The following is a 12,100-nucleotide window of genomic DNA, read 5'->3' on the forward strand; positions in this document are numbered from 1 at the left end:
AAATAAACCTTTCAATCAGAATCACCAAAATAAAGATATTAATAAAAGAGAAAGAAATACACAAAGTATTTTAAATCACCTTTGAGTCCAAAAGAAACTCTGTGCTCCAAGGACCTGCAGTCCCCTCTTACTGCTTACTGTCACCTTCCTGTGGTGGCTGCCATTCCAGTTTCTCACTCACGATATTCTCTTTTTATGATTTTGTAACCTCTTTTCCATTTTAGAAAGAATACCATGTTTAGCCTATAAAGTATAACATGACTGTGCCACTCATTTATTATTAATAATTTCTTCTTTTTTTTTCTCCAAATGTTTAGAACCAAGCTATTTTTTAAAGAAAAAAAATAGGAACATAACTTCAAAGAATCAGGAAAATAACAAGGAATTTAATTTGAGAAAGTAAGAAAAAAATAAACTTGATCTGTTAAATAAGTTTGGCTTCCAATAAATTTGATCTCTTCCATGTTAGTGTCTAATTACGGTTTGATTTGCAAAGATGCTAAATACGGCAGTTTTCCTTCTCTGACTTGGGCAGGAGTTGTGGTGCTCAGCACCTTCCATCATAAGACAATGAATCATTGTAAAAATTTGGCAAATATATTTTTTTACTTAGTAGGAAGACCTCAAAATGCCAGCTACAATAAGGCAATCCTTTCTCCTTGGTTAACGGTGTGCATCAGATACCATTTTACCTATTAGATGCCTAAGTGCAATCCTATTTCATTTTCTTCAAATCGCTGAAAAACTATTAACACCCTCTATTTTTGTTACATGTTACCACCTTAGGCTTAAACCTAAGTCACAAAAAACAGTGGGGAGGGGAAAACCCCATTCATGTTTCCTCAGGGATTCAAACAGGGTGGAAAAAGATCATACTTAGGCACTTAGGTGCCCAATAAAATAAGATTTGGCTCTATATTTCTGCATTTGCAAATTTAATTTTCTGCTTACATATGGGTGCTTGTCTAATCTATTCCTACACTGGATAGAATTTAAACCTAATATTTTTCTTTCTGTGTGTACATATAAGCCAATAAATCTCTTCTTTAGTACAGTAACATCATTTTTACTATTTGGCAAAAATGTCAAATACCATAGCCTCTTGTAGCAAATAGAGTTAAATACATAGAACATCCAGTTTATTTTTGGAGCAAGTAAAATATACTTTTAGCCAAAACCTGAATTTCAGTTCTTAACTGTGTCAATAAATGCATCATAAAAGAGGTCAGAACGAGAATCACTTTTCATAAAAAATAAGTTCTAACGCACAACTAGCTTGAGTTAAAATTTCCCCAGTTAGATTCTGTCTTGTTTCTTATACTCAATGCTTTAATCAAAAATTGTTCTCTTCCCTATCTAACTATAATGCATCTTCCCATGGAATACATCAAAATATGGGCGTTTCTAATTACTCTGAACTGGAGCACAGTCAAGAAGATTTTCACTCCACACAAGGTAACAATTTGGGTCTAAATTAGTGAGTTATGAGAGCCCATTTTTGCTATGTAGTTAAAGTGAAAACTCTCCTTTCCACTTTTATTTTCTAAAATGACTAACCTTTTGGTATAGAGTATTGAAGTTAGAACAAGACAACTCAAAACCCCACCGATATCTAGAAGAGCAGGAAAAGGTTGCTGGATTTGGGCAGCTGGAGAGAGAAAAGGACACAGCTGAAGATAGTGTAGTGACAGCAGCATGGCTCCCTTGAGAAGGAGAGAAAGAGGAAACAGTTAGTGAAGAAATGCTAAAAGAACAAAAGGTAAATTAAATGAAAAGAAAAGCAGCTGGGAAGTGAGACAGGTAGAAAAGAAAAATGAACAGAGTAAAGTAAAACACCAACAGAAAGTAGAATGGAAGATGTGCAAGGCAGGAAAGTGGAAGTGAAAGAAATGCAGACAAAAAAACCTAAATGTGTTTACTTTTAGCAGTCATATTTCTTATTGCAGTTATATGAAACTCACTAGAGCCCTGGATTGGATCTAGACCATGGGGTTCATTCAGGGCTGGATCCAGCCTGGGGAGTGAGGGCTGCCATGGTGGAAAGCACAGCAACAAGGATTCCAGTGACAGTGTTGAGTCCGACAGCGGCAGCAAGCCATGCTTGCCACCGATGGCCGTTTTCAGTGGGGACAAAAGGCCCCAGACTGTGGCAGGCTGTGCCCCTACCCCTAATTTCTGTGGCTTGATAACCCTTATCTTATTGCAACGAGGGACTGATGTGGTTGAAATCTTTACTATATTTTATTTCAATGTAAGCATTATTTTTCTCTCTAACATACAGAATTCTTACCTCCAAAGAAGGAATTAATTAATTCTGGTGAGGAGTAAACAGTTGGAGAAAAGAGATACTACTATATAGAAGTAGGTAACTTTTCATTGATTTGGGATTTGAGAGTTCCAGCTGTGACTGGAAAGGCAGGGGACTGGATCATTCAGCTTTTAAGGGCTAGTTTCTCACTTAAACATTTTGATCATTGCTGAATCTTACAAGGCTGTGATCTCATATTTTATAGGACCCAATTTTGCTTGTAATTGGCTGGAAAACATCCAAATGATAACCAGAAACCTAAATGGACCATAAGAAATGGTACTGGAGATTCAGTATATGGCATCCTTGCCTATGAATCACTAAACCAGTGCTCTAACCTTATTATTGTTGTATAAAGACAGGAAACTATTGTGCTAGGCACAGTCCAAAAACATTACCCTTGTATTGAAGCATTTACAATCAAATAATTTATTATCTAAGAATGGTGTTGGCACTAGTGTAAGAAGGTGTCTTCTTCCAGCTGAGGTGTGAACCCAAGGTTCTTCACATTCAAAAGACACTAAATATACAGCACTAATATTCTCACCCACACACCCAAACCAAGGATATTAACCCCAGTGGTCTGGTCAAATTTCAAATTAAATAATTACATTCTTCTACCAAAATTTCCACTGCAGTATGTACTAGATACTGTATTTTTTACTTCCTGTCCTAAACCATTATGTGGTAATGCTGTAGGTTTTACCTTTGCAGTGATGTTTTTGCCTTTACTATCCTTCAATGGCTCCTGGTTCACACTGCTAATCAGATCTGGCCTGTCTCAGAAGACAGAGGATAACTGCACAGGACTGAGATTCCTAGATGAAGGGCAACAAAAAGGCACATGCACAGGCAAGTGCATCTCTAAAGCAGCAACTAATTTAAACAATCTAATATTTCCGTAATATAAGTAAATAATGATCTTGAAATTTCACTTCTACTTTCTAGGTGCTTGTACATCAGACAAGCATCTCTTTCCCCACTTCTATTCACTAATTAGACTTTATGCAATGGTGAAATCTTTGTACAGTACATGTGCTTTATATCCCAAATCAGTTCTCAGTACCAAGTCCCTGGGCAGAACTCTGATGGCAAAGGTTTTCAAACATGTGGAATCAGTACTCTACTGTAGCAAAAATGCAAGCTGCATTTGGGAAGGTCCGGAACAGGGATGATACCAATGGATCTGAAGCAATGCTGCTCCACCAACTGTTCCCCATGGAATGAAGGCACAAGTGCTACGGGAGTTACCAAAATCTTGATGCTGCATTAATGGTTCCAGAGTAGCTTTATTGCCATACTTCAGTTGGAGGCAAAAGCATTCTAACTCCCTGCTCACTCATTCTTCAGTATGTTGCCCTGGCCATTATACAGACCATAGTATTTCTAAGACTTAGTCCACCATGAACCGCAACATGTAAGATGGAATTCAAGTATGAGGCCCAGAAAAATGAAAACTGTTACCATGACCTACAAAGAGATGGCTCCAAATAGCTCATCTCACTAGCATGACCACTCTGAAATCAATGGACCGCTATTACGTAACACATAGGCCAGTTCACGGTGGCTCTGGCCTCCTGTATGAAGGCTGGATGTAGTTCAGCATCTTATTTAATTTTATTGCAAAGCAATAACATCATGCAGTGGTATGGTTTGCCATATATTTTTGATGACCCATTGAATAAAACATTCCAGTAATTTTTCTGGGCTTCAACTAAAGACAAAATTTGAAAAAGATTCACACTAAGCAACAGTTTTGTTATCTGTCAGTTTAACAACATAATTATCAGAGCAGGTGAGAAATAAAAAAATGATAGATAACCTTGACAGAACAGTTCACATTTTTTAGAAAATCAACACAATACATTGACAGATTATAAAACCCAATACTCAATTCAGTTTCTACTTATAGATATGAAGATAGTAAAAAAAAAAATCTTTAGGTTGTTTCACATTTATCAGAATAGAAAGAAGGGCATTTGTGCAAATGCATGCACTGCAATGCCAAGCACTTTTAAAAGTGCCCGGAGCTGTGGCGCATGCATTTGTATAAATGGCGAAATGCGCATCAGTGCTGAGAAAATGGTGGTGACATGTTTTCGAACTAAAACACATGTAAGGTGTTTTAATTCAAAAGTGCACTGCCGCCATTTTCTGCGTTCTGATGTGCATTTTGCTGTTTATAAAAATGCATGCAATGCACAGCTGCAGGCTAGCTTGCATGCTTCACAGACTTGATTAATAGAGCCTGCTCCGATGTGCTGGATTTCTGGCGTGTCAGAGCAGACAAAGGTATGTGTGTAAATGCCAGAATTGACTATGATCACATCTTTCTTACATTATTTGGGAAAAATAAAACACTTTGGAAGTAAAAGAAAAATATTTTTAGATCGATACCCTTTGTAGATGCATTACATAAATTTTTCTTTTTTAAGTTTTCCCATCTACAAACCAATCCTTTATTTCTAGAATCAAACCACTAATTAATCAAACATTTATATAACTAAATTGTTGACTTACATGGTAACTCTTCAGTCTAACAAAATCAACTTTCATGGAGATGAACCGTTCTGAATTTCTACTGAGATTCTTAATGTGCTCTACAAGGTCAGCACAGAACTTGTAGCCACCTTTAAGGACGCAAAGAACCACGATGTCATTGTCTCCAATGTCTTGGGTGATGTCTTTGGCCAGGCGCTCTGTCCTGAAGTAAAAATTAAGGATAAGCATAGCATAATATGCAGATTCTCCAGCATAATATACTTTCCATGTAGTTACACAAAAATTAACTCAGGCAAAATTTATCTAAAGCCCATGCCCAAAATTTATCTAACAGCCCAAAATTTATCTAAAAGCCAAGTTCTAACTGATTTCAGCAGACCACAAAGAGGGTGCTGTAAGAAAGAATGGGCACCTATACACATGCAGCGAGGATGCGCTGATGCTCTGCAGTTATAGCACGTTGGATTAGACTCAATTAGTTGAGTCTGCTGGAGCATGGTAATTCCCACAGTCTAGCAGACTCCAGTGTCACGTGCATCAGCGTCCCCGCATTGACAAATGATGGCAAGGGTGCTTTAACTAAAGCTCATTCAATGAGCTTGCACCCACTCACCCCCATTCCTGGAGCACATGTATAAATACCCAATCTGATCAGTCATTGCAAGATTCTAAATGCGTATAATCACACAGGCTAGGACTTCTCATTAGGCATATTCCTCTAATTATATAAAGAGAATAAGATACAGCAATACATACATATATTATAAAGGAATTGGAAAGACTTTCAGGGTAATCAACAAACTTGGCCTTACACTATCTCATCAGACATTAATTGAAAGTATTTCCACCATCACACCTTTTCATGCTAATTGCTACCTAACAGTTATTGGTTAAAAAATGCTATATAAAAAGGAGGAATATCAGAAATGCTTTAAATAGAGTAGGATAAGGAAAAAGTCACACCTACATTTTAATAATAGATGTAAATACTTAATACATACAGAATTATTTAAAAATCCCAAAGCACTTTGCAAAACAAGACTACAATATCTCTGTGTTAGAGCTGAAAGAAAGTGAGATGCTGCCCAAAGTCACACAGTAAAACAGCAGAGACAGGAAGAGTCAAGATTATTCAGGATTAATTTGGGGATTAAGGTTCTTACAATATCTACATTCTAACTGATAAAGTCTCCTTTAAAAAGCAAAATGTAGCATGTGAGAAATAATATACCCAGTTTTTCAGTAGGATAAAGATTTTGGCTTAAAAAACTAATGATTTTGGGTGCCCCATTTTTAGCAAGGACATAAGCGCCCAGCATTTCTGGAAATCAGGTCTCTACATTGTCTCACATTGCTGGGCACCTAAAACAGTTACATTTTTTCATGTTAACTTCAATTTCTAACATCTAGCAATGATAGTTTCTGACGAAGATCGAATAGTGTCTTGCTCTACTACAGATCAGTGTAATTTGAGCTAGAAAGCAACAACAGAGTTTAAACCCCATAGATATTCGGGAAGTTAAATCAGGTTCAAAATGGCCACCCAATTTAAACTTAGCTTGGCCTGGTACCGACTTTACACTTACAGCCCCTGTCTCAATGAATGGAAATTAGTCTAAACCTGTAACTGTACAGAAGTTCCATGCACACAAATCAATCTAAAAATTGCAGGATTCAGTTTAAGACAAACCTGGATTTATGTGGTATCAAACTTATTTGATTTAGTTCAAACTTGTACATGGAACTTCTGTCCACTTTCCCTGTACAGCCCCACCTCCCTCCCCCTGAAACCTGACTTACTTGATATTGGGCAGCCATTTTGAACCGATTTAACTTTCCCCTATCGCCCCCGAATGTCTGTACTTAGCCCAAATGTATAACTGCATCTTATTTGAGAGGAAGGATAAGCATTCCTAAAATGGGAGTTGATATTAACTGATACTACAATAGAGGAACGAATTAATTCAACATTGACTGGAGAAAGATAATAAAGGGAAGTTGACTGATACCTGTTCTCACAATCATTTGAAATGAGGGCATAACTTTGAGTGGATGGATCTCTTCACAGTGAACCCAATATAATAAGATTTTAAAACATTCTATTATGATAGATTTTTGAAATCATCTTTTGGGAAGTTCTAATATCCCCATTATTTGTAGCAAGCCTTTGAAATGTATGGAGGTAGGGAGGGGAGAAGACTCACAGGCTAATGATACCTTAGGAATTCTATTTACCGACATGTTGATAAAAAAAATCACCAATTCCTTACTTTAATTTGTGCATTTTAGGAAAAATACCAGTATCCTGCCAAAATAGCTGAAAGCAAACTGAAAGCTGAGTTTTTATACATTTGCATGCAATCTTTAACTACATGACCCAGGATGCTGTTTTTTTTCTGATTAAAAAAATCCCAAATTCTCTGATTATCACTGGCCCCCAACAAAATCCACATTTTTCCATGTTTAAACAAAACCTCACTCTATATTATCTGGATTGATATGGAATTTTGTTTTAATCATGGGAAAATATGGATTGGGGAGAGGGTGTTAAAATCAGAGATTTTTGGTTTGGTTTTTTTTAATCAGAGAAAACCGGGATCTTTGATGATCATATAATAACTTTTCTACAGTACTCCTATTTCACTCTGCACATAGAATGGCTATGAAAAGTGGATAACTAAGTCTGCAGCAGCAACTGTAAATCTGACATTTCTCAGCTTTCAAGTGCTCCACTTTCAAACCCAGTAATACTCTTTTATAATACTCTTTATTGCATGCAACTTTGCATATAGTTTGTAGGTGTCCAGCTGCATATCTATAAGCAAGACCACAAAATACTGCAATGTATTTATTTATTAATATTCAAACCACACATACCTGTCAACAATAATACCATGAGGTATGAGCACATATTCCAGATCTCCATAATAGTGCTGTGGATAAGTGAATAAATCCAAACTGTACCCTGGCCAATCATCTGAAATCTGAATATAGATTAATAACATTAGAATACTTTGTTTTATTCAATATAAGAAAATGTGCCACATGATAAATACTAGACTACACCCCTCCATACTCAATTTGACATTAGTTAGAAGCTCCGATTAGTGCAAACATTTCTCACATTCAAAATGGTATGCATTTGAAAAATCATGTGATCAAAGGCACAACGTAATTGCTACCCAACTGCTTCATTTTTGTCTATTAGTCCATTTCCTCCTAAAACTACTTCTACAAATAAAACCTATTGAATGGCTTTAGGCTAGCATTCTTCAAAAATCTGCCACAAAAATGTTGTGAACTTATTCCCCAACTCAAATGGGGAATGTACGCACACATTAACCTCAGATGCAGAGGGGACAATATTTAATATTGGACCAGTAACAGGATTAAAGTTTGATGCATCTGATAACTTTAAAAATACTGCCAAACTAAAACTGTGAGTGTTATATATACTATAGGTGATGACAAGAGTCTCAGATGCCTAATGGGATCCAGAATTTAAGAACTGAGACTTTAACTTTGTGCTATTTTAGCAACAAGAGCAAGAGGAAGGTCAGGGAAAGTATGGATCCCTTACTGAATGGGGGAGTCAACCTAGTGACAGATGATGAGGAAACGGCTGAAGTACTCAATGCCTTTTTTATCTCAGTCTTCACAGGCAAGATCAACTCCTAGATTACTGCACTGGGCAGCACAGTTTGGGGAGAAGGTAAAAGAACAGGTTAGGGACTATTTAGAAAAGTTGGACATGTAAAAGCTCATGGGGCTGGATGCAATGCATCTGAGGATGCTGAAGGAGTTAGCCGATATGACTGCAGAGACATTGTTCATCTTTGAAGACTCGTGGCAACCAGGGGAGGTCCCAGACTATTGGAAAAGGGCAAATATAGCACCCATTTTAGGAAGGGGAAAAAGGAGGATCCAGACCAGTCAGCCTCACCTCAGTCCCTGGAAAAATCATGGAGCAGGTCCTCAAATAATCTATTTCTAAGCACTTGAAAGTGGAGAAGAAAGTAACCAGGAACAGTCAGCATGGAATCACCAACAGTAAGTCATGCTTGACCAATCTGATAGTTTTCTATGATGAGATAACTGGCTCTGGGGATGCAGGGAAAGCAGCGGACATAATATACCTCAACTTTAGCAAGGCTTTTGACACTGTATCCCACAGCATTCTTGCAAGTAAGATGAGAAAGTATGGGTTGGATGAACGGATTGTAAGATGGATAGAAAGCTGGCTTGATTGTCGGGCTCAACGTAATCAATGGTTGAATGTCTAGCTGGCAGCTGGTATCAAGTGGAGTGCCCCAGGGGTCAGTCCTGGGGCTGGTTTTGTTCAGTATCCTCATTACCTATCTGGAAAATGGGATGGGTTGTACACTCAACAAGTTCACGGATGACACCAAGCTCGGGGGTGTAGTAGATACGCTGGAGGGTAGGGCTAGGATTCAGAGTGACCTACAAATGGGACGATGGGGCCAAAAGAAATCTCATGAGGTTCAACAAGGACAAGTGCAAAGTCCTGCACTTAGGACAGAAGAATCTCATGCACTGCTACAGGGTTGGGACCAACTGGCTAAGCAGCAGCTCTGCAGAAAAGGACCTGGGGATTATAGTGAACAATAAACTGGATATGAGCCAACAGTGTGCCCTTGCTGCCAATAAAGGTAATAGCATACCGGGCTGCATTAATAGGAGCCCTGAAAGCAGATCGAGCAAACTAATTATTCCCCTCTACTTGGCACTGGTGAGGCCACATCTGGAGTACTGTGTGCAGTTTTGGGCCCCCCCCAGATATACAACCTCAGACATCTTGACTTTCTTCCTTCCAGTTTGGACACACAAATATCAACGAGGAAAAGAACAGCTTTTTGGGGTACAATATCTGAATGACTTCTTTGCTGAACAATCTTTCAGACTGAAGGAAAAAAAGTCTTTGAAAACAAACAGGGCATGTAGATATACCTATTTATGAAGGATTAATGCTTCTTCATTTTAATAATTATTCAATCATTTTGGTTACTCAGTTCTATTATATTATTAGTCTTGATGTGGCTTCTACCTTTCTCATTGATATATTTTTTTCTGCAGCCAGTTTGGTATACTAAATTATGCTTTGAAGAAATAATGCTTAGCTAATGATGGTAATTTTGTAACATAGTTTCTTAGATACACAACAGAAACTGTTTCCTGTAGAGCTTTGTCTCGTTCAAAATTATTATTTGTTGACAATTAATATTTAAAGACAGCATAATCCAAAGACCATTGGTGTCCAGAGTTTTTCCACTGATTTTGATGGGCTATGGATCTGGTCATTAAAAAGAGCTACTCAGCTGTAGTCCTTTTTTCACAGGACAAGCAGTTACTAAGGGTATGCAAAGAGGGCCCTATTCGATTCGGATTCGGCCCGAATCAGGGACAGTGATTCGATTAATTGATTTGGATCACCATCCCTGATCCAATCGGCCAAATCTGAACCTGAAGATTCGATGCTGATTCGGAGAATCAGCAATTCGGACATGGACACAGTGTTAAATGTTTTTTCTACATATCTCTAAGGACTAGTGTGGTTTGTGAACGCTGCGATGCTGGGGCAGCCTCCATGTGCTCGGCGGTGAACCCGGAAGTGGACCGGAACTACTTCTGGTTCACTTCCGGGTCTGCCAGGGAGTGCACTGCCCCCCTCCCCTCTCCGGCTCGGCGATCAGCTGTGGGGGGACTCTGGTTATCCCCCACCCCAGACCCAGGAGGCACCAGTCGTTGAGCCGGGGGAGAGCGAGGAGGTCTCCCTGGCGTACTCCCCAGAAGTGGACTGGAAGCACTTCTCATCCACTTACAGGTCTGCTGCTGAGCGTGCTGGGGAACCCTCCATGCTCTTGTGGGACACTCCATCCGCCCCAGCATCGCAACATTCACGAGCCGCCTGCTACCTAGAGGTATGTAGAAAAATCATTTAAAGCTGTGTGTATGTCCAAATCGCCAAATCTTTCCGAATCAATTTGGAGGGTTCTGATTTGATTCAGATTCAGAGATTTGTCCACCAAATTGGGTTGAATCTCCGCCAAATCAAATCAGGGACTGAAACTTCGCACAGCTCTAGCAGTTACATCCATCCTGACAGCTGTAAAGTTGTTTTGTTTGTTTTTTACTATAACACAACTGCAAAAGGTCCAGAAAACTTATCTGTAAGTCTTCTTCAACTCTAATTTAAATTAATCTACTTACAGGGGACTCATACTTTAACATTTTTTATCGACTTCAAGACGCTTTGTCTAGTTATGGAGCCTAGGAGCAGACTAAAAAAAAATCAAAACTGATCCAAAAATGATTTAAAAATAACCATCTTTACTGAAGTTACAATAGATCTTTTTACAGTCAGTATTGCATTCTAATTCTTCTATCAACCATTCTGTTTTTTTCCCCAAATCCACTCTTACCAGTGAAACAACACAAACTGTATCATCCTATAAGGATCCCTACTGATTCCCATTTTAATGGGAAATCAATAAACCTACTATAGCTGTTCCTTTCTCTTTAGATACATAGCCACCTACCAATAACAGGCCTTGTGAATGAATTCTTTTGAACTGATCTCACAAGGTCCCTTCCAGCTCTAAACTTCTGTGAATCTGTGACCCTACTTCTCATTAGATGCAAACACAGCTACAGCATTAAAGAAGAAATACTATAACATGATTTTGAAGAATCTCCACTGGAATCCCTACTTTTCAGGCCATAGTAATTTTCAATAAAGAAGGGCTGAAAGTTTTCTATGCTTGTTCTTAGACAAATGGTGAATTAAGAATATATAAAGAAAGAACCTAAAGGAAGAAACTATAGCTCATTTAGTTGTTGTCAGTCATGTAAGTCTGAAGAAAGGTTTGCCATGCTTTTCAAAAACATATTAATAGTAGAGTAAGTAAAACAATTAAGTTCAAGCATGACACGTATTGTATTCAAATGTGGAACAGCGTGCCAGTAATTGTTTAGGAATAAAAATTGTTGAGGAAATATATTACATGACAATCAGTCTGCAAGCATGATATGTCTGAATGTAATCACTTAGGACATCTGGAACAAAACTACAGGAGTACCTTATTATGCCATGAAAACACACTAGAATGAAAGAACTTTTAGAAGGGAGTGCAAAGTGGTAATCTGTCAAAAAATAGGGACTCTCTCCTTGTATCTGACACACACAGGCAGTATTTATTTACAGCAGTTAAATTTCATTGCAGTATACAACACAGGTCTGGTTCCGCTTTCATGTAAACTGGTAGGGTGGGG

General features: G+C 38.2%; 1 protein-coding gene across 1 annotated transcript in view; it reads right to left on the reverse strand.

The window, feature by feature from the left end:
* PRTFDC1 (phosphoribosyl transferase domain containing 1) overlaps nucleotides 1-10,704 on the reverse strand; it is a gene marked incomplete at its 5' end in the record, with an annotated part of 70,863 nt that extends 60,159 nt beyond the window's left edge. The window contains 3 exons of the mRNA XM_025206142.1: nucleotides 4,829-5,012; nucleotides 7,688-7,794; nucleotides 10,651-10,704. Of these exons, the coding sequence (XP_025061927.1) occupies nucleotides 4,829-5,012; nucleotides 7,688-7,794; nucleotides 10,651-10,704 (345 nt within the window). The remainder of the gene's footprint in view (nucleotides 1-4,828; nucleotides 5,013-7,687; nucleotides 7,795-10,650) is intronic.
* Between the last annotated feature and the right edge of the window lie 1,396 nt (nucleotides 10,705-12,100).

Source organism: Alligator sinensis, unplaced genomic scaffold (genome assembly GCF_000455745.1).
Source record: "Alligator sinensis unplaced genomic scaffold, ASM45574v1 scaffold455_1, whole genome shotgun sequence".
NCBI classification, from domain to species: domain Eukaryota; kingdom Metazoa; phylum Chordata; order Crocodylia; family Alligatoridae; genus Alligator; species Alligator sinensis.